Source organism: Acomys minous (genome assembly GCF_964271855.1).
Source record: "Acomys minous genome assembly, chromosome: 10".
In the NCBI taxonomy this organism is placed as follows: Eukaryota; Metazoa; Chordata; class Mammalia; order Rodentia; family Muridae; genus Acomys; species Acomys minous.
The window spans coordinates 47,287,935-47,309,404 of NC_140491.1; the positions used below are offsets into that span (position 1 = coordinate 47,287,935).

The following is a 21,470-nucleotide window of genomic DNA, read 5'->3' on the forward strand; positions in this document are numbered from 1 at the left end:
GGTGGGTATTTAAGAGGGAGAAGAGTCTGGGCTTACTGTTCAACTGCGGCAGCGGAAGAGCCGGCCCAGTGGCTTGTCTGTGCAGGGCACGGGCTTAGAGGGTCAGACGCAGTGCGTGGGCACCGCATGGTGCAGCCCAAGTACTGGGACAGGGCGCGGGCACGGGTGGGATTGCATGGTGCGGGCGCAGTGCGGGTGCCTGCACGGACGCGACGTGTGTGCGAGTGGAGCCGCGGTGCGGGTTAGGGTGCGGGCGCACTGCGCGTGCAGGAGCCGGCGCTAGTGCAGGTACAAGGCGCGGGTGCGGTGTGTGTGCGGGTGTAGGGTGCGAGTGAGGCGCGTGCAAGGGGCGGCGGGCGGGGCGGGCGCGGCGGCGACAGCGGCGCCCGCGCCTCTGTGCGCGTAGGTGTGCGGCGCGCTCCTGGCGGGGACAGAGCGAGCAGATCTCGCGTGCGCTCGCCGCCCGGCGCAGCCCAGCCCGGCCCCCGCCCGGCGCCGCGAGCCGAGGTGTCTCCCGCGCCCGCGCCCGTGTCGCCGCCGTGCCCGCGAGCGGGAGCCGGAGTCGCCGCCGCCCGAGCGCAGCCGAGCGCACGCCGAGCCCGATCGCCACCGCCATGGCCACCACGGTGACCTGCACCCGTTTCACCGACGAATACCAGCTATACGAGGATATTGGCAAGTAAGAACCTCGGCGCGCGTGGGCTGTCCGCAGACCCCGGGGAGCGGGGACCCCATCGCCGCCCGCTCCGCGCGCACTGCGGCCCCGCGCGCCCCCGGCTCCTTCGAGCTGCGGGCCCAAGCGCACTGCCCCGTGCAGCCCTGACCCCTGAGCCTCGGATTCTGGGCCCCGCTGCCCCACCGCAGCGTGTACGGCCCTGATGGGTGCCATAGCTTGGCGGGGACCGAGACTCGGGAATCTGGACTCGGCGCGGCGGGGGCGGCAGCAGGTGTCCCCCGAGCGCCGGGCAGACGTGACGCATTTGGCGGCGGGGAGGTCAGAGAAGAGCGGCACGCGGGGGCGGCTGCCAGGCCTAGAGTGCCCAAGGGGTCGGCCATGGCCCCAGGGGATCGTCCCCGATGTGGGCACGCTGTCCTCGCCCCCACCCGAGAGGCGGGCGACAGCGGTGGCGGACCCGCTCCGCGCCTGCTCCTCGCGTGGCCCCATCTGCTCTGGGGGAGCAGCGTGGGAGCAGCTTCTGCCTTGGGTCCCTTGGGGAATCTGAGTTCTGGAGGATTTTCCCCTAGATTCTTCTGGAAACAAGAATTTGGAGGGGGTGGACGAGGTCAGGGAGCCAAGATCAGGCCATGGGGTGGGGGTGGGGGGATGAGAGAGTGAGGCAGGGAACCAGTTGGGCCTCTGATTTCAGGGTCATCGAGGCAGACAGACTGGCTTCTGGACCTTTTTTTTTTTCCCCCTCCTGTGGTGGGAGGGCTGAGGGAGGGACTATGAAGGCGTATTTCGGGTAGGGCCTCGTGGGGAACAGGTGCCCTGGCGCCAAGACGCTGGTCCGCAGCACAAGCAATATGGGCATGAAGCTGTGTTTTAGAGCGCTCAGACCTGGTTTTGTCCCTAGGGTCGCAGAAACAGCAAGGCGCCTCAGGGGCCTGGGGCTTCCCTCTGTGATTTAAGGTGACTGCAGGAGCATCCTTAGGTGCTGGCTGCATGACTCCAGAGATGGGACCTCCTTCCTAAATCCTCCCCTCCCCCATCCTTCTTGTGCTGTGGGGGCGCTGGCGAGATTTCCTCTTACACATCCAGCCGCAAATCCCTTCCTCCCCCCCCCCCACTTTACTAAAAAAGCGTCTGAAAGCTTGTGGTGGGCGAGGGACGCTGATCATTGATAACTGTGGAGTGCCCAGCTGGAGGAGTGTGGGGGTGTGTGCATTCCCCACTTCTTCCTGCACGTGCCAAGAGGATTTGGGTCAGGCCTTGAGGGGCGGGGGGGGGGGGGATGTTGAGGAGCCAAGTGGAGTGACAGGAGGAAGCCTATGCTGGATGGCAAGAAACAAGGCTGGGTGGAACTGGACAGCCATCCCAGACTAGAGAACCTGGTACCCTTTCTTCAGAGCTTTGTCTCATTATACTTGCAGTCATTTGAAGAAGCTTCCAGTAGGCCAGTGAGGAAGAGGTGATGGGCTGAAAGTCCTCAGGTGGGGCTGAGGCGGCCTTGAGGTGATGGGGGTGGGGGTGGGGGTGGGGGTGGGGGTGGGGCAGCCCTTCAGCTCTCAGACCTTCTGAATCCTTTTGAAGAGAGCTTTTCTGAGCCAGTTATGCATCTCCTCCATAGCCTGTGTCCTGTGTTGCTGGGGGCAGGTGGCAGCAGTCAAAACAGAGCAGTGGGAAGTCTCTCCTTCCTCGGGAACCTTCTCTTCACCTCCTCCTGTGTGCCCAGGACCCTATATCGCTATCCTGGGCCTCTTGGTATCTTCTAGGCAGTCCACAGATCACCTAGGTCAGCTTCCCGACCTCGGTGTGAGCCCTCCTGTGCGGAGCAGCAGAATTAAGGTGGGGAGTGGGGGCTGAAGGGCGACATTTGCAGTAGACACAGGTGAGGACCGACTGACACTAGCAGCTCCTCCCTAGGTACAAAAGAGTGAGCACTCACCCAACCATGGAGAGGGTACAAGGGTGCCAGAGTGAGACCCCAAGTCCCTTGTGGAGGGGCCACTCTAGTCAGGAGTTGTCAGCTCAGCTCAGCATACCTTTCTGGAGACTGCTTGGTGTCAGGCTCCAGGGATGGACAAGGAGAGGGATGAAGGCGATGGTTCCCTCAGGATAAGCTGTGGGAACTCACCCCCTCCCCCCACCCCTGAACCCCTCCCAGCAGCCCATCCGCCCTCAGTAGCCATGTTGGCTAGTTGTTGACCGAGCCTGCCTGCGGCACAGTTGGTGCTGTTTCAGAGCCCCAGGTAGACACATCCAAGTTTATTTAAAGCTGTAGTCCCTGGCATCCTGTCAGGAGATGCTGAGTCCCCTGCTTGGCCCAAGGGCTGCTCCCGGGGCCCACAGCTGCTCTTGGTTGTCTGGTGGCAGCTCTGGGCTTTCCCCTCCCTTCCTGGCTCTCCTTCCTCAGGCCTGGGCAGCAGGTGGGCTGGCAGAGGGGAATGGCTCTCTGGGGCCTGGCCCACAAGGCACCTCAGTGTGTGTCTTTCTTTGCAGCTAGTTCTTGCCTGGGGGTTCCTATGCTGGGTCCCAGATACACCATGAACCCAGGGTCCCAGAAGCAAGCACAGTGCAAAGTGGGGAAGCCTTCAGTCCACATGGACCGGCCTTTTGGTGTGGGTTACATTTTTTTCTTATTGGATGTGCTTTTAAAAACTCTGAAACCCCAGGGTTGATAACCATTAGGGTCTCTTCCACCCAGAACTAAAAATTATTCATTTCGTCTTTAAATCCTGTCTTAAAATCACAACAAGTAACGTATTAAAAATAAATATTAAATGACCCATTTTCTTCTGCCTGGGTGCAAGCACTCCCATTCTTCCCTGCGTTTGCATGGCTACAAGGGTCCCTGTCAACACTCTGATCCTTCTGAGTTTTCTTACAACTTTGTAAAAAAAAACAACCCAGAGCTTGTGTTCTCAGCCAGAGCTTGTGTTCTCAGTCTTGCTGACATATGTGGCACTGACGGGCAGTGGCCATGGCTGCCACGTGGCGACCCTGGTATGAGCACCACGTGTCATCCGCTCCGCTCCTCACGGAAATCTAGGCTGCCTCCTGTCCCTTGTCTCTCGTCACATGACCAACGCCGTTGCGCATGTTTGCCGGTGCAAGGGTGAGAGTTACTTTGGTGTTTGTCCCCAGTGGGAAGGTTCCTGGTGAGGCTCTCCAGTGCCCTGCTGTGCCCACTTCCACTGACTATGAGCCTGACGCACCGACCCTGCCTTTTGGCGGATACAACACGATAATGGGTAGAAAGTGATCCCAAATTCTGGATTAACGCACGTGAAGTTTCCGGTTTTAGAGAGTCTTGTCTTATTAAAATATAGGTGGTCTCCCTAGGGAAAAAGTACTTCTATAAGTTTTGGATATAATTTGACGGTTTATGGACACTTGTACTTTGGGGAGAGGACACGGGAGCCTTGCCTATAGCTTAGCTCCTATTTAATGGTATTTTTATAGCCAGCATCTATGGTCACTTACTACCTTGCCAAGCTTGGGTTAGGGAGACCACCCTTGGCCTTCAGCTCAGAGACACTCCACCATTCTTGGTGCCCCCCAAAGGCCCAGAACTGACCTTAATGTGCCCTTGACTCGATGGAGTCAAGTCCTATCCCCAGTCAGCATTCAGAGCAGACTGGGGGTGCATGCATGCTGGCCGCTCTCTGGGGTCAACGCCATTGTTGTCAGCTGTTGGCGATTCTTCTGATTGGCCCGCTCTGAACTGGTGGGCGACCTGCTGGGTAGTTAATACACTTAGGACATTCAGAGCAGGCCAGTTTTGGACTCTAGCTTTTCCTGGGCTTGGGTAGAGGAGGAACCTTGTTCTTGCTGATGTATTTGCTTCCTCCCTCCTGCTCTGGAGGACCGCAGGCTCTTTCTGCCTCAGGGCCTTTGCTAGGGCTTTCCTCCATCTGCTTGTCCCTACCTGCAGTGCCTACACTGTTCTGTATTGTCTTGTGCCTCCTGGGCCTGGACTACTTGCTTTCATGAAAGCAGGGCCTGGGACCCCTGCCTGGGGCCTGCGTCTCAGGGCTTGGCCAGAGTGGGCCTCACATCATTCGAGGGGAAGGGGTAAGTGGACCTCTGGCCTTTGCCTGGTGGCTCGCTTTCCAGAATGAGCCCTGGTCTTGATTCTCTAATATAGGGTAATTTAAAAAGAAATCTCACATGCTGGCTTTGCTGGCAAGATGCGCATTAAGGTGACGCTAGTTTAGTTACTATTTAATGGTATTTTTATACCATAACCTACTTTGCTGGGAGCTAAGAATACATCTGCATGCCTGCTGCTGGACTCTGATCTGGTGACAGTTGCTAGTGGTAGACAGCACTTCAGTGGTGTCTATTATGTTAACACGCTGTCTCTGTGGAGCAGGCACTGTGGTCGTTTCTGGTTTAGAGGGGAGCTACTCGAGGGCCACAGGAAAGCTCCACCTCTTAGTAAAGGCCATAGTTTCCATCCGGGAGTCTGTTCTGGAATCCGGTCCTGCTTGTTGAAGCCGATGAAGCACCTCTGTTCTCTTTTGTGGAAGTGTTATCGCTCGCTCCTGGCTACCTCGTGGTCTCCTCAGACCTCAGGCTGCTGAGGACCATGCCTGTCCTCCGACCAGCGGCTTGTCACATCATCTTTGTGCATTTGCACACTCAGGGCCATGTCCACATTTCCTTCACGAAATGTCACTTCTTTTTTAATCACTTCTCCTTGACAAACACACTCTGACCCCATTTGAGACCAGCAAGACTTAACATTTTATTTTATTCATTAAACAAACTAGGCTAATATCGTCTAGTTATTTTTAAAAAAAATAAAGTAACACAGAGTCACATGCAGTAAAATGTGACCCTTTTCTTTCACACACACAACGCCCCCCCCCCAAGAACCATGACTGTCAGTGTAAGGTATGTGTGTATGAACAGCTGTAGTACATGTCATATCATATACATACATGTAGCTATATCACGTGTTTGAAAACAGGCAGGCTTGCCATCACGTGCCTCTACCATTTCTTTACCCTGACACTTCTGTACAACAATAACTCCTCAGTGTCAGGAAGCCAGCCTCCTGGCCCCATGTTCAACTGTGTGAAGAAACACACAGAGACCAGAAGTCAGGTGTCTGCCTCAGGCACTCTCCTCCGGACACCCTATTTTTTGAGACTGGGTCTCTTGCCAGGGATAAACTATGAAGCCTCAGGGACCCTCTTGTCTCTCTCTCTCTCTTTCTCTCCCCCGCCGCCCCCCCCCCCCCCCGCCCACCTGCAGCATTGGGATTAAGGTGCATATGAGCAAACCTGAGTTTTTTACGTGGGGGCTGGGGCACCGAACTCAGGTCTTGCGTGGCAAGTGCTTCACTGACTGAGCCATCTCCAGATCCCCCTCGCGTTACAAAGTCTTTCTGATGCGCACGAGCTGCGCCTCTTTAGAAGAGAGATGGGCGCACATCCGTTAGCTACCGTTTAAAACCCAACGTTTGGCACCGGTTCTCTCATATGCGATGCAGAATGAAAGGACTCTGCATTTGAAGTCAGAACCTGGCTGGTCGTTAGGAGGATGGGACAGTGACGAAGGAAGGGCTGTGTGCTCAATGCAGCTTTGGGCTCTGGTGGGCAAAATGCCCTTGTGGATGTTTGTCAAAGTCAAGGTCACTGGTACTAAGTGAGATGGAGTCTCAGGTCTCCCTTGAAAGAACCAAAGGATGTATTCCTGTATTTTTTTTTTCTTTCTTTCTGAGACTTCCCACAAGTGGGAGGCAGGGTGATTAAGACATGAGCCACCCTGGAATCCAGCAAGTTAATTTAGTAGGAAGGACTGAGTTGAGATTCAAGGGCAGCTCCTGTCCCCAGGAGAACCTCCTTCGACTTGTTCCTCCTGGTCTAAGCGAGATGTGTGGCCTTTCTGGAAATTCTTAATATATATCTAAAACTAACCCCACTTTTTGCAAAAATGAAACAAAAGAAACCTGATTTGTTCCTTGAAAAGCATCTGATTTGTTCCTCTCTTCTTGAAACGAGGACTCAGGTAGCCCACACTGGCCTTGAGCTGCAGCTGGTCTCGAACCCTTGATCCCCCTGTCTCCACCTCCTCCTGAACACTGAACGTACAGGCTTGAGCCACCACACCCAGCACCACCATTTAAGGCTGAAGTCACTTTGTAAGTGGAGAGACAAAATGCATTATGTATCGACTTGGTTTTTTCGCGCATGATCATATGGGCACAGTACATACAAGTGTATTTTTTATTCATATGAAAATCTGGATTTATTGACAACAAAAAAACGTCTTCTCCTGTCAGAAGTGGTGTTGCCAGCTGTCTCCACTAGGGATGGCTTTTGTCGCCTGGGTTAGTCACAAACTTGATCAGGGCTCAGCTGCTCCTGGCCAGGATGCTTCACCATTGGCATAATGATCCTAAAATAAAATTACGACTCACTGTCAAACCAGATACACGTTTTTGTTGAATTCTAGAACGGATTGGCAAGAGCCAGGCAATGATTTAAGATTGTGTTATAGGGGAGATCAGGGCCCACAGTGGCACTTGGTGTAGTTTGAGTCCCTCAGACGTCGTCCTCCTGTTTTGTGAGCAGCAGGACCGGAAGGGAAAGGCGGTTTCTTGTCTTGAGGAGATGCCAGGTGTTGTGGTGTGCTGACGTGCACTGACAGTGCCTTTTGCAGCCGGGAGCCCGTATACCCAATGGCTTAGAACCACACCTTGCCTACAGTAGGTGTTCAGTAGTGGCTCAGCAATGGCCTGGGCCACTCAAGTCTTACTGCGGTCACTATTTCCCAGCGCCACAACACAATCTCCTATTCCAGGCAGGCGAGGGTCCTCTGGGGTACCCATTTGGCTCACCTACGTTGTCTGCTAATGGTGCCACTTGGAGAGGCGCATCCATGGCCTTCCAGCCTTCATGGGCCAGCCTCTGGGGGATTTACATCCTTCCGCTATTTTGAAATGGAATACATCCTATTATTTCTTGCACATTATGGTACTTTTATGCTCAGAGTCTGCAGAGTTTGATCCAGGTCATTGGTTAGGGGAGTTAGGGTGGGGCGTATAGTGCAAGCAAGTTCTGCTGAAGAAGATGACCAGGGCCGTGTCTCTCCACGGTTGGCGGTGTTTAAGGCTCACACCAGCCCACCTCTTGAGACACGAGGGAGAAAGGCCAGAGGTTTGAAAATCTCCCAGGTGGCTCTGATGACCTTACCTGCGTCCCCTTGGTTCTTTGACAACCTCACTAACTGCATTTGGAATTTTATTTTGTTTTTTATTAATTCACAATGACATGACTCCCTGCTCTGTATATGTTGCCTAGAACAGCACTGTCTCGAGCAGTGGTTCTCAACCTTCCTAACGCTGCGACCCTTTAATACAGTTCCTCATGTCGTGGTGACCCCCCCCAACCATAAAGTAATTGTTGTTGATATTTCGTAACTGCAATTTTCTACTATTATGAATCATAATGTAAAACCTGATATTTCCAAGGGTCTTAGGCAATCCCCGTGAAAGGGTCATTTGACACCCAAAGGGGTCGCAACCCACAGGCTGAGAAATGCTGGTCTAGGAGAAAGGAAATGTGGTCACAAACGGAAGCCATAAGTGTGATTTAAATTTTTCTAGTACTTATAAAAATAAAGAGAGAAATAGTAAATGAATTTTAATAATGTATCTAACATATATTCTCAAATATATTACAACATGTATCCAATTAAAATGTATTACATATTTTGCATTCGTTTTTGTACTGTGACTGGTGGCTATGTATTGTGTACTCACGACATGTGTCGGCTGGGGCCAGCCCCAGCCCCAGGCTCTGGTGTTAACTTGGTGGCAGTGGTTGTCAGGCCGGAGGGTTGTTTGTTTGTTTAGAGGGTAGTGGTTACAGTCTGCTCCTGATTTCTGCCCCCATAGGCTTGTTCATTCATTGTACAAATCCGATTGCACATTCACCATCTGCCAGGATTCTTCTGGCTACTTGGGAAATAATAGCGAGCAAAGTAGTCAAGGATGCCTGCCTCGTGCTAGCAGGGAGACACACACAGGTAAAGGACAGAAGAGCTAAACAAACCACCTGCTAGGGCGACAAGTGATGGGCACCTGCTTGGGCCACAGTGATGGACACCTGCTAGGGTAACAAGTGATGGGCACCTGCTAGGGCGACAAGTGATGGGCACCTGCTAGTGCCACAAGTGATGAGCACCTTCTAGCACCACAGTGATAGGCACCTGCTAGGGTGACAAGTGATGGGCACCTGCTAGTTCCACAGTGATGGGTATCTGCTTGGGCCACAGTGATGGACACCTGATTGGGCCACAGTGATGGGCACCTGCTAGGGCTACAGTGGTGGAAACTTGCTAGTGCCACAAGTGATGGGCACCTTCTAGCACCACAGTGATGGGCACCTGCTAGGGTAACAAGTGATGGGCACCTGCTAGTTCCACAGTGATGGGCACCTGTTAGTGCCAGAGTGATGAGCACCTGCTAGGGCCACAGTAATGGGCACCTGCTAGGGTAACAAGTGATGGGCACCTGCTTGGGCCACAGTGATGGGCACCTGCTAGTTCCACAGTGATGGGCACCTGTTAGTGCCAGAGTGATGAGCACCTGCTAGGGCCACAGTGATAGGCACCTGCTAGGGTAACAAGTGATGGGCACCTGCTTGGGCCACAGTGATGGGCACCTGCTAGGGCTACAGTGGTGGACACTTGCTAGTGCCACAAGTGATGGGCACCTTCTAGCACCACAGTGATGGACACCTGCTTGGGCCACAGTGATGGGCACCTGCTAGTGCCACAGTGATGGGCACCTGCTAGGGCCACAGTGATGGGCACCTGCTAGGGCCACAGTGATGGGCACCTGCTTGGGCCACAGTGATGGGCACCTTCTAGCACCACAGTGATGGGCACCTGCTAGGGCCACAGTGATGGGTACCTGCTAGGGCCACAGTGATGGGCACCTGCTTGGGCCACAGTGATGGGCACCTGCTAGGGCTACAGTGGTGGACACTTGCTAGTGCCACAAGTGATGGGCACCTTCTAGCACCACAGTGATGGACACCTGCTTGGGCCACAGTGATGGGCACCTGCTAGTGCCACAGTGATGGGCACCTGCTAGGGCCACAGTGATGGGCACCTGCTAGGGCCACAGTGATGGGCACCTGCTTGGGCCACAGTGATGGGCACCTGTTAGTGCCACAGTGATGGGTACCTGCTAGGGCCACAGTGATGGGCACCTGCTAGGGCCACAGTGATGGGCACCTGCTAGGGCCACAGTGATGGGCACCTGCTAGGGCCACAGTGATGGGCACCTGCTTGGGCCACAGTGATGGGCACCTGTTAGTGCCACAGTGATGGGCACCTGCTAGGGCCACAGTGATGGGCACCTGCTAGGGCCACAGTGATGGGCACCTGCTAGGGCCACAGTGAGTGATGGGTACCTGCTAGGGCCACAGTGATGGGCACCTGCTTGGGCCACAGTGATGGGCACCTGCTAGGGCCACAGTGATGGGCACTTCTGGGAGCACAGGAGCATTAAGTAGGAGGAAAGGGTGCACCTATAAAAAGGTTAGTAGGACAAAGAAAAAAGTAATAATAGTCTCTAATTGGATCTGGAAGGACAGAGGCGACATTACTACCATTCCAACAGAAGGGATTACACAGAAATATTATGAGCAGATGTATGCCAAAGGTTAGGTAACCTAGGTGAAGTCGACAGACTCTTATAAAGACACAAACCACTGGCTCAAGGCAAAATAGAAAATCAGAATAGAGTGTAACAGAGCTGTGGTTGGCTTCTCAGTTCATTTCACAACATCAACAATGATACCAGGTCCCTAATATTAAAAGGCAACTACAGATGAGTATCCTTTATAAAATACAAATGCAACATCCTAAACAAAACTAATAACACCAACACACCAATGCATGAACAGACTATACAAGTAGGATTTATCCATCCCAGAAATAGCAAACACTGCTTTAACATTCAGAAAGAAGTCTCTCTACTAGATAGTGTTGATAGAATAAGCAAAGAAACACTCTGACCATCCCACAGGAGCAGAAAAGCATTTGTATTAGCTACTTAAAAGTGTGTGTGTGTGTTATATAGATTCACATACATGTTGGGGTCAGAGGTCACTAGCATTGCCTTCTTCTTGTGTTCACCCATTTGCTAGACTGGCTGGCCAATGAGTTCTCGTATTCCACCTGTCTCCACTGCTCTCCCTCCTCCATCTCAGAGCTAGGGTTATTCACACACAACCCTGCCCAGCTTTTAAGTGGGTGCCTGGGATCTGAACTCGGGTCCTTATGCTTGCATGACAGGCACTTTGCAAACTGGGGTAGAAGGGAACATCTTTAACTCCACAGAAGGCATTTATGAAAAGCCACTGTGACATCGCCATTTTTTTTTTTGAAATAGGGTTTCTCTGTGTAGACTTGGCTGTCCTAGTCTCACTTTGTAGACCTGGCTGGCCTCCAACTCATAGGGTTCCACCTGCCCCTGCCTCCCGAGTGCTGAGATTAAAGGCGTGCGCCACCATGCCCGGCTGAGAGCACCGTGATCACAGTGATGAGGTTCTTGCCAGGGATATTTGGGTAAGAAAAGAAAATCAATCAAACTGGAAAAGAGTAGTTAAAACTATTTGCAGTTGATATATGTGATCTTGTACAAAATTCCAAGAAATGCATTAAAAACTGTTAGAGAAAAAGACCCAGGTAATTTCAGGATACTGACACAAAAAATCCATTGCATTTTACCACACTAGCAATGTCCAGTCCCAAAATAAGAGTTAGGAAAACAGTTCCATCATGTACAATAATATCTAAAGTGATACGTTTTACAAAAGAGGAGTTGGGGATAAGGTCAGTTGTGCCTAAGGCCCTGGGTTCAAGTCCCACTACCACACACACAAAAAAAATTACAAAAGAAGGGAAGAAATTTGTACATTGAAAACCACAAACCACCGTTGGAAGAATGTGAAGACCAAAATAAATGAAAGGGCACCTCCTGGTCATGGGTTAGCAGGCTTACGACTATTAAGAGCTATGTCGCCACCTTTCCATTCCTGAAACAAGAGGAGGCTGGTTTATGGGAGACGACCGGGCTCAGCGCCTCAGAGGATTGCAGTCCTTGGCCGCTGGCCTAGTTGCTTCTGGGCTCAGGCATGGTGAGGCAGAGTGTCATGGTGGGGAGCATGGGCGGCAGTAAAGGGCTTTACTTCAGTGCAGACAGGAGGCAGGGTGTGGGTGGAAGAGATGGAAATGCCCCCCACCGTGCTGTGACTACTTCCTCCAGCTAGGGCCCTGCAATAGCTTTCGTCCCCTTCCAGGGATGTGTTCAGATTTTGAGTCCATCGAGGTTGAATGCATTGAGGAGTTAGATCCTCAGAACCCATCACTTCCTAAGCCTGTCAGCCACCCCCAAGCCTTTCCAGGGGCCTTTGCGGAGGAGGCAGGGGATGGGGGACGTTTCAGATTCCAGCCACAGAAAGATGGTCCAAATTGAACTACAGTGTCTCATGTGCTTTTGTTTTGCTTTGTTTCGAGACAGGGTCTCACTATGTAACCCTGGTTGTCCTGGAACTCACTGTGTAGACTGGGCTTGAACGCAAAGAAATCCACCTGCCTCTGCCTCCCCGGGTGTTGGGAATAAAGGGGGTGCGCCACCACGCCCACCTTGACTGTACTTTCAATGTAATACCTAAGAGATTCTAGGGTCCTTCTTCTACCAAACTTGACAAATTTGTCCTAAAATTCACACGGAAATTTCAGGGGTCCAGAATAGCGAAAGCTATTATCTTTAATATTAGATTAATATAAGATTAATATTATTAATCTTATAAAAGAAAATAATAATAATAATAATAATAATAATAATAATAATAATAATAATAATAATAATAATCGTGCAGGATTCATTATCTCGGTTTCAAAAGTACGCAGATAAGAGCAATCAGACCTTACTGTGCTGGCGGAAATATAATATCAGACTGGTGGATCAGAATTGAATGCCTGGGGCAAATCTGAATCTTCGTGCTCTGCCTTTTTGTTTGTTTGTTTGTTTGTTTTGGTGATGCTGCCACTTGAACAACAGGACCTTATGAATGTGAGTCAAGTGCTCAGCCTCTGAGCTACCTTCCAGCCCGCCAGCGGATGCTGGACAGGGTTACCCAGACAATTCAGTGAGGGAGAGAACACCGGCTCCTTCCACGATGGGACAAGTGGGTCATTGTGGTAGGACATGTCTTTACGTCCTGCCACTGACAAGGCTGAGGCAGGAGGCTCCTGGGCCCAGGATTCATTTACCAAGACGGCGTTTCAAAACAAGTGAACAAAATCAGACAGTGTCCACATGCAAAAGCATGAAGTTGAAACTGGCCTTATGCAAATGCATCTCAAGACGGATCATAGGTTTAAGTGTAGGAGATAAAGCCACGGCGTGCTTGGAGGTGACACAGTAAGTCTGCGTGGCCTTCAGTTAGGCACCAATGTATAAGCAACGAAAGAAAAACAGATGTATTAGACTTCACCAACATTAAAAACTTCTGTGCCTCAAAGGGTCTGAACGAGGGAGAAGACAGCTGATTGGGTGGGAAGACTGATTTGAAAATCATGTGCCTGGAAGTGTGTGCGTGTGTGTTCAGGGTTCTTAAGAACTCCCCTACCTAGCAGCAAAATAAACAACCCAACTTTTAAAAAATGGCCGGAGTGGGCCAGGGAGACAGCTCAGTTGATGCAACAGGCTTGCTTTGCAAGGATGAGGAACAGTTCTATCCCCAGAGCCCATGGTTTTTTAAAAACCACACAGCTTGGCAGAGATGGGTGGCTCTCTAGGGCTCACTGGCCAGCCTTACCTACATGGTGAGCTCCATGCCAAAGAAAGACTCTGACTCAGAAGGGAAAAAAAAAATAGATGGCACCTTAGGGAATGCACAGTTTTCCTCTGTGCACACGCACCCTTTACACACAGTGGACACAAGACCCGCCTCCCATCTGGCTACCCTGTCAGGGTCCTGAGAGGAAACCAGTGCTCACTGGCTCTGGGTCACATGCTACTGGTTGCAGTGGGGAGAGAGGATGGGGGGGTGCCTGCCACAGTGTAGAGCTTGGAGCGATGAGAGATATAGAACTTAGGTCATGAATGGATGCCCGCCTATGTGAATATATTACAAGCCGCTGGGTGGGCTGTCACGTGACTTATATCCCAAGATGCCCCGGGGCCTCCCTTGTTGTGCAGACTTTCCAGAAGGGTAGGTGCAGAAGGGCCGGTTCTGTTGCAGCAGCTCCGTTGAGCCAGCTTCTGTGTGAAGCCTTCACTGACCACTCAGTGAGAAGCACTGTTTTCCCCCAGAGCATCTGGCAGGTGCCTGGTGACTGTGTCTCTAAACTTAGCCGTTCCTTGGGCCCCTGCCTAGTGTGAGCTCAGACTGGGGCTCCGGCCTGAGGCATGGCAGAGTCGGGTTCCCACTGGGTGAGAAGCATGTGGGATGTGGAGGCCGCTCAGGGCAAAGCCAGGAGCTGCAGACGCTCTAGCTGAATACGAAAGGCCCAGGCTACACCTGTGCCTTCCAGAGACAGGAGAGGAGTGAGCTGAGCCTGCCCTGTTCCATCCCCTACTGGAGGTGCCCTTCTAGAAGGTTCTACTTCTAGGGATCTACTGAGTCCCCTGGCTTTCCATCGTTTGCTTCTGCGGCTTCATCTCATTTTCCTTCTTTGGTAGTATGGTCTCATCTACGGCCCCAGCATGAACTGGTACTCGGTGTCCTTGTAACCCCATCTGTATCCACTTTTCTTTCTTGGAGCTTGGTCCACAGAAAGCAGTTCCTCTGTGGTGGGCCTCCCCATCTGTGGTGGGCCTCCCCCTCTGTGGTGGCCCCCCAGGACACATATGTGGCTGCCCTGAAAGGCAACTAAGGACCAATGAAATGTAGACCAGAGCCAATGAGCACTGGCTGCCTTTAAGGGTCCTGGCCGGCTGACAGGATGTGAGGTGGGTTGCCATGGGCCGCATGCCCTGCCGTCAGTGAGAATGTGGTGTCATAAGGCTACCAAGGGCTGGATATAAACCTGCTCCCATGTGACCTCAGAAACTAATGTGGCTCAGCTTTTGGGCCTTCTGTTTCCTTCCCTTCCCTCCTCATCACGTTGTCATTATAGCCCCCAGGGACTGAGGGAAAATAACCTTCATCCAAAAGTCTTGTCCAGATCCATGATTTTATGCCTCCCCCCCGACACACAAATACATCTGCGGGCTCAGGTTCGTTTTATTTTTACCCCAATCGGCATTTGTCTTCGCCAGTGGCAGACATGATGGACAGCTTGGCTTATTGGGTGGACCTCTTTCTCTCTCTGTGGCAGGGTGCCCTCCAAGGTGCTAGGGCTGGAGAGGGTGGGAACTGCTGCTCTGCCCGTTTCAAGGACAAAAAATATCCCAACCCCTGCCCCATAGCTTTTAGTTCACTATTTACCGCCTGGATCCATTATATATTTCCCCCTCAGGTGCTTAGTATTTGTCACCAGAGGCTAAGGTTAGGTTGGTCACACAGTATTGCATGGGCTCTTTTTAGACCCATACTTTAAGAGCTGGGGATGTAGCTCAGTGGTAGAGTGCATTTTTGATGTGTGAGTTTCCATCACACAACCAAAACAGAACCTTTTAAAATTGTGTTTCAAGTGTTACCTTATTTCATGTTTTTTTTAAAATTTTTAATTTTATTGATTTTTTTTTACATTTTAATTTTTATTCTATGTGTATGTGTTTTTCCTGCATATGTGTCTGTGCACTACTTGTGTGCAGTCCCCGAAAGAGCCAGAGAAGTCACTGGATCCCCCAGGAGTGGAGTTACAGAGGGCTGTGAGCTGCAGCGTGGAGCTGGGAATCAAAGCCGAGTCCTCTGGAAGAGCAGTCAGTGATCTTAGCCTCTGAGCTGTCCCTCCAGCTCGATTTCATTATTTCTTAAAGATTTCCAGAGACATAGCCACATACACCATTGGAATGTGTGTGTGTGTGTTAAAATATACATACAACTTAGCATCTAGATTGCTCACAATTACAGTTCAGCGGCATCAACAACTCTCCCTACAGTATAACAATCATTGCTTACAGTGCTTTTTCACACACACACACACACACACACACACCGCCACTAACTCCCTGCCCTCCACCAGTCCCAGCAACCTCCAATCTACCCTCTGCCTCCGATGTTAATCTCCTTAGTATTTCACAGAGACGGGAGTACACACCTTGTCATCCCATTCAGCACTGTGTCTGCCGGCGTCACGCATGTGGGAGCACATGTAGGACCCTCCCTCCTGGGTCTGCCCTGCTGCCTGACTGGACACGTTTCATGCATCCGTTCACCCATCAGTGGACACCTGGGTTTCACCCACCGGGTGAGCGATACAGCTTTGAGTGTCAGTGTGTGGAGGACATTTGTATAGTCACGATGTTTGCTCCCTTCTGCTGCCCGGGTGTTATGAACTGCAAGGCCTCGGGCTGCCCTGCGTCATCTGTGGGTTTCAGTCAGTCTCCCACCCGCAAACCAAGAGCACAGCGTCCCTCTGTCCCCTCTGTTATTCCTGTGGAAACCCAGTTCTTGCAGAGGAGACTTTTTGCTGAGCTTTCCTGCAGGGCAGGCTGGTGGTACCTTGCAATCGATGTGGGCACAGATCTGTGTGTAGTGTAGATTCCTTAAGAAGAAAACAAGATGGGTAAAATAAGATTGGCCTGAACTGTAACAGATCCCCAGTCCTGAGAAACTTTTTTGTTTGTTTGTTTCTCTGTATAATAGCTCTGGCTGTCCTGGAACTCCCTCTATAGACCAGGCTGGCCTCGAACTCATGGAGATCCACCTGCCTCTGCCTCCCAAGTGCTGGGATTAAAGGCGTGCGCCACCACTGCCCGGCCCCCAGTCCTGAGAAACTTTAAATGACGTCCTCCTTGCAGAGGAGAATGCTGGAGTTGACGCACACGGTGGGGTTGTTGCAGCCCCTGTGATGCGAAGCTGTGTGTTCTAAGGGTAGTGGCTAGTCCCTCCCCAGACTAGGCATGCCATGTCTCCTCCTTGTCTGTCCCCCACGAGCCAACGCGGCCTTGGCTGCCGCCCTATTCGAAGGTAATTTCAGACCCTCTGGGGTTTGATGCAATTCTTGTCTCTGCATGGTGACTTCCCCACTGTCCCTTCCCGGGCACAGTGACTAGCTGCCTCTGCCAGGAGGATGTGACAGGCACTGGAGTGATGCCTTTGAAGGTGGTGTGGCTGCTGACAGTGGCCTTAGGTGGGAGGCCTGGGCTGCTTCTCCATCAGCTCGCAATTTGGGACAGTTTTTTCCTCATTGGCACACATTCAAATGCTCACCAGATGCCTCAATGTCACCGGCTATCAGCCCAAGGTGACCCCTTCCTGCTGGCATGCTGTGAGGCCACAGACAGGAGACTGGAGTTGTCAAGCAGGGCCAGGCAGTCGTCCCGTACAGTATGATGTGTCACCATCCTTGTCCTGACCCCTGTCTGCACTCTAACTTCTACAATGGAGCCAGGGCTCAAACAGCCAAGACAGGCCCTGGGGATGCGCAGCGCAGCTCCTAGATCCTTAGAGCTTAGGTTCTGGACTGTCTTAGCTCAATGATCTTAAAGCTGCCCCTGCCGGGCCAGCAGAGTGATCTTGACCTGAGAGCCCTCCTCCATCTGGGCAGCCTTCTCAAAGGAAGACCCCCAGCTGGTTGTAGTAAGACCCCTTTTTCTGAGCTGGTCTTGTGCCTGCCTGCTCTTTGGGACAACGCCTGGTGTTAAGGTGGCCCTTTGAGGACCTTGTGGTTGTAGTGGGTGCCTGGCATACAAAGCAGACGGGCTCTGAGCCAAGGATACAAGCCACCCTTTGCAGAGGACCATCGAAAGCTCAGTGTCCTCTGGGCCTGATGCACCTTTCCGGCCTTGCCCAGCCTGGCAGGCAGCAAGGACAGATGCCCGGGGGCAGATGGCCATTCAGCCCCTGGCCTCACAGAAAGGAGTGCTGAGAGAGTGTTCAGGCCTGTTGCTAGGCGAAGTGCCTTCTGTAGATATCATATGGACACTCGGGGTGTCTGAGGTCACCTGGGTTTTCTGCACAGGATTGGAACTGAACCATGTGATGCAGGCCATATCTGGGCCCCTCACGACCCTTTCTTTGTAGTCTCCTTCTCATCTTTGTCCTCTCTAAGCAACATGGGGTGACCTTGTCCTCCCCCTACACATCTCAACAAAGAGGTAGGACAGAGGATTCCTGATGGTGGGCATTGGAGGATGAGCCTGAGAAGGAGACGTGATGTCAGCAGCCCTAGCAGGGCAGGGGCAGGGCCAGGTGCTGAGGACATGAGCTCTGAGGCACCAGGGACTTGGGCCACAGCACATGGAGTGGTGGATGTCCTAGCCCTCCTCTCAAGGCTGTTCCCTTGGGCCTGCTGGCTCCTGATGCTCCTTGCCATGTCTAAGGTCAGAGCCGAGGGTGATACCTGGTCTGTGACAATCAAGTGCCAGCATCCCCTGACAGGGCCACTGCTGCATAGTGAAGATACATCTCTGTCTTCGAAGTGCCCACCTTAAGGCTTTGGGGAAAGAAAAAATGTGCTCCACACTGTCTCTCTCAAGCACTTTCTATGTCACCGAGAGCATGGTAGGTTCACACGGCATTGGAGTTGAAGAGAGAGGCGGGCTCCCTCATATAAAGAACACCTGCAAGTCAATAAGAAAACAGCAGGCAGTGTACAAAAACTAAGCTGAGGTCTGTGTTTGTAACACCAAGAAATGAAATGAGAGTCCGCTTCTGTCAGTCTTCCAGGTCCTATGTGCTTGCTGATAAGCTACCTTGCCCAGCACAGGCTCAGCAATCCCGGGGATGAGGGTCACAGCCCAGGCTATAGGCCTCTGTGCACTAAAGCCTGGGGGCGGGGGGGGGGGGTCAGCCCTTGGATGTGCCTAAAGGCCTCTTGATGTGGGCAGTTAAGGAATGTCAGAGATGTGGCTGACTGAGGCCGAGGGCCTGTCCCTAGAGCCAGAGAGTGCTAACAATACTGAGACTCCAATACTGAGTGCCACTGCTGCCCTTGGCTCTCATCCTCCTTCCCCCCCCCCACCCCCCGAGCCCCCACCCCACTGCCATTCTCTCCTTTCTCCCTTTACCCTCCCCCTCCTCCCAACCCCCCCCCCCACCGCCGTCTGCACTCTCCTTCTGCAGAGGAGGGTGTGTGTGGTAGGGGTGTCACAGTCAAGACTTCACCCGAATTCTGACAGTGTATGGCATGTTTTGTCACACTCTGTCCCCCAGGACCCTGAAGTATCATGTGATGCCGCATGGGTCCTTGTCACTCAAGCGCTGCCGTTTGCTGGCACGGCCAGTGCATCAGTGCCATTCTATGGCTGGCAGTTCTCTGCAGTGGGGGTTTTTTTTTTTTAATCTTCTGTCTTGATATCAAAGAAATATACTTTTGTCTCTTTATAATTTCCTTTTTGAGGTAGGTTCTTACTATGTAGCCCAGGCTAACCCAGACTTTTCCTATCTTCTCCCAAGTTCTACTTCCGGCCCAGAAAAGAAAATGGAAAGGTTTCGTTGTCGGTGCTGCTGTTCTGTTCTGTTTTATTAAACGAGCTTCATTTTTAGAGTGGTTTCATGCTTACAGGGACAGAAAGCACCATCTGTCCCTCCCCAACCTCTGTATCAGTAACTCCCCTCACTGCCCTGACCACACACCGACAAGAAACTTACAAAATGGTTTATTTTGGTTCCCGGTTTAAGGGGAAAGCCTACCACGCCAGGGTGGCATGGCAGCAGCAACGGAGGCAGTTGGTCACGTCACATCCACAGTCAGGAAACAGAGCAGACCCCCTCAAATTCCACACCCTGAAGTCTCACAGGTGACTCGTGAAGCTTTGACAGCCATCACCGGGGGACCGAGTGGTCAAACACAGAGCCTACGAGGGGACCCCACATTCTCATCACATCTGCCCACCCTGTACCCTTCTAATTTTAAAAACAGGCTCATCTGTTTTTATTTTATGTATATGTGGGTTCTGTGTGTGTGTGTGTGTGGTGTGTGTAAGCACCACGTGTGTGCAGTGTCTGAGGAGACCAGAAGAGGACTGGTCCCTGGAATTGGGGTTACAGGATGTAGGGAGCCCCTGACCGTGGATGCTCTCTGGGAACCAAATGCTAGTCCAGCGCTGTAAGAGCTGTATATGCCCTTAGCCGCTGAGCCACCTCTGCACCCTCTCCTACATCATTTTAAACTAAAGTTCACAGTTAACATCAGAAGTCACCTTGTGCGTTATTTAGGTTTGGGCAACTGTGTAACGACACTTATCCACCATTGTCGTAGCATATAATGTCACTGCCCCAAGTGTCCTCTGGGCTCTCCCTAGTCATCCCTTTCCCCCTCTCCTAAACCTTGGCAACATTTAACTTTAACATCCCGGTGTCCTTTTCCCGAAGTCGGGCATGGGAACTACACAGGGTCTAGCCTTTCAGACAGAGTTCTTTCACTTGGTGCCCACATCAGGCTCCTCAGTGTCTTTCCATGACTTGATGCTTATTTGTGTTTAGCTAACATTCCATTGTCTGTACAAACCGCCATTTATGTATTATGTCCCTTATAGAAGTGCTCAATCTTGGTGGCTTCTAAGCTTTGGCATTTTGACTAGAGCTGCTTCCAGCATCTGTGTTCAGGATCTATATGTTTATGAACAATTAGAGTACATCCTAGGAAGTGTAATTGCTGGCTCAGGTGGCCAGGAAGGTTTAATTTTGTAGGAAACCAACAAACTGTCCTTCTCAGTGTCAGGGCCAGCCTGCCCACCACCAGTGAGCGATCCCATCGCTCCGCCCACCACCTGTGAGCCGTCCTATGGCTCCGCCCACCACCAGTGAGCATTTCCCATCGCTCCGCCCACCACCAGTGAGCGTTCCTATGGCTCCGCCCACCACCAGCGAGCATTTCACGGCACCAGATGCCAGGGTTCCAGATATCCGTAGTCTCAGGCGGTACTCAGGCGGTATATTGTGCTCTTTGCTGTTTTAGTTTACAGTTCCATGATGACGGATGTTGAGTGTCCTTTAAAACATCAATTTCCCATCTGCAAAACCCTCAGTCAGGTAGCTGTTTGGTTCATTTGCTTGATTTTCCTTTTTGTGTTGTTTGCTTTTAAAGTTTCTTTGCACGTTGTGGAAGCCAGTCCTTTACCAGATAGGCGTTTTGCAGGCATTGTTTTCGGGTCCTTCTCATGACAGAAGTTTTGAATTTTAAGTCCATCTTCCCATCGCTTTTGGTGTTAGTCGAGTCATTGTCAGCACAGTGTCACCTCGATTTTCTTTTATGTTACTCTTTGGGGTTTTGCGTGTTACCTTCAGGTTTGTAGTCCATATTATGTTTCTGTTTGTTTGTTTGTTTGTTTAAAGACATAAGATCTTGCCAAATGTGTGGGGGAGAGCACAGGTTTTTAATCCCAGCACTTGGGAGACAGAGACTTGTGGAGCTCTATGAGTTCTCAATGCCTGCCTGGTTTACATAGCAAGTTCCAAGGCAGCCGGAACTACTGTCTAAAAACAAAGAAGATATTTTTGTTTTCGTTTTTTCGAGACAGGATTTCTCTGTGTAGCCTTGGCTGTCCTGGACTAGCTTTTGTAGACCAGGCTGGCCTCAAACTCACAGAGGTCCACCTGCCTCTGCCTCCCGAGTGCTGGGATTAAAGGCGTACGCCACCACTGCCTGGCTAAAAATAAAGAAAAATGTAAGATCTATGTCTAGATACCATTTTCCACCTGGATGTCCACTTGCTCTAGCA

At 51.7% G+C, this 21,470-nt stretch overlaps 1 protein-coding gene across 8 annotated transcripts in view; it reads left to right on the forward strand.

The window, feature by feature from the left end:
• Nucleotides 1-452: 452 nt before the first annotated feature.
• The window catches only part of CAMK2B (calcium/calmodulin dependent protein kinase II beta), a 95,754-nt gene continuing 74,736 nt past the window's right edge, over nt 453-21,470 (forward strand). For 2 of the 8 annotated variants that reach the window (XM_084798539.1, XM_084798540.1), the window contains exon 1: nt 472-679. In XM_084798539.1, the coding sequence (XP_084654665.1) occupies nt 615-679 (65 nt within the window). In that variant the 5' untranslated portion in view covers nt 472-614. Of the gene's footprint in view, nt 680-21,470 lie in introns of all 8 variants that reach the window. The other 6 variants (XM_084798537.1, XM_084798536.1, XM_084798535.1 and 3 more) reach the window with 6 other exon arrangements.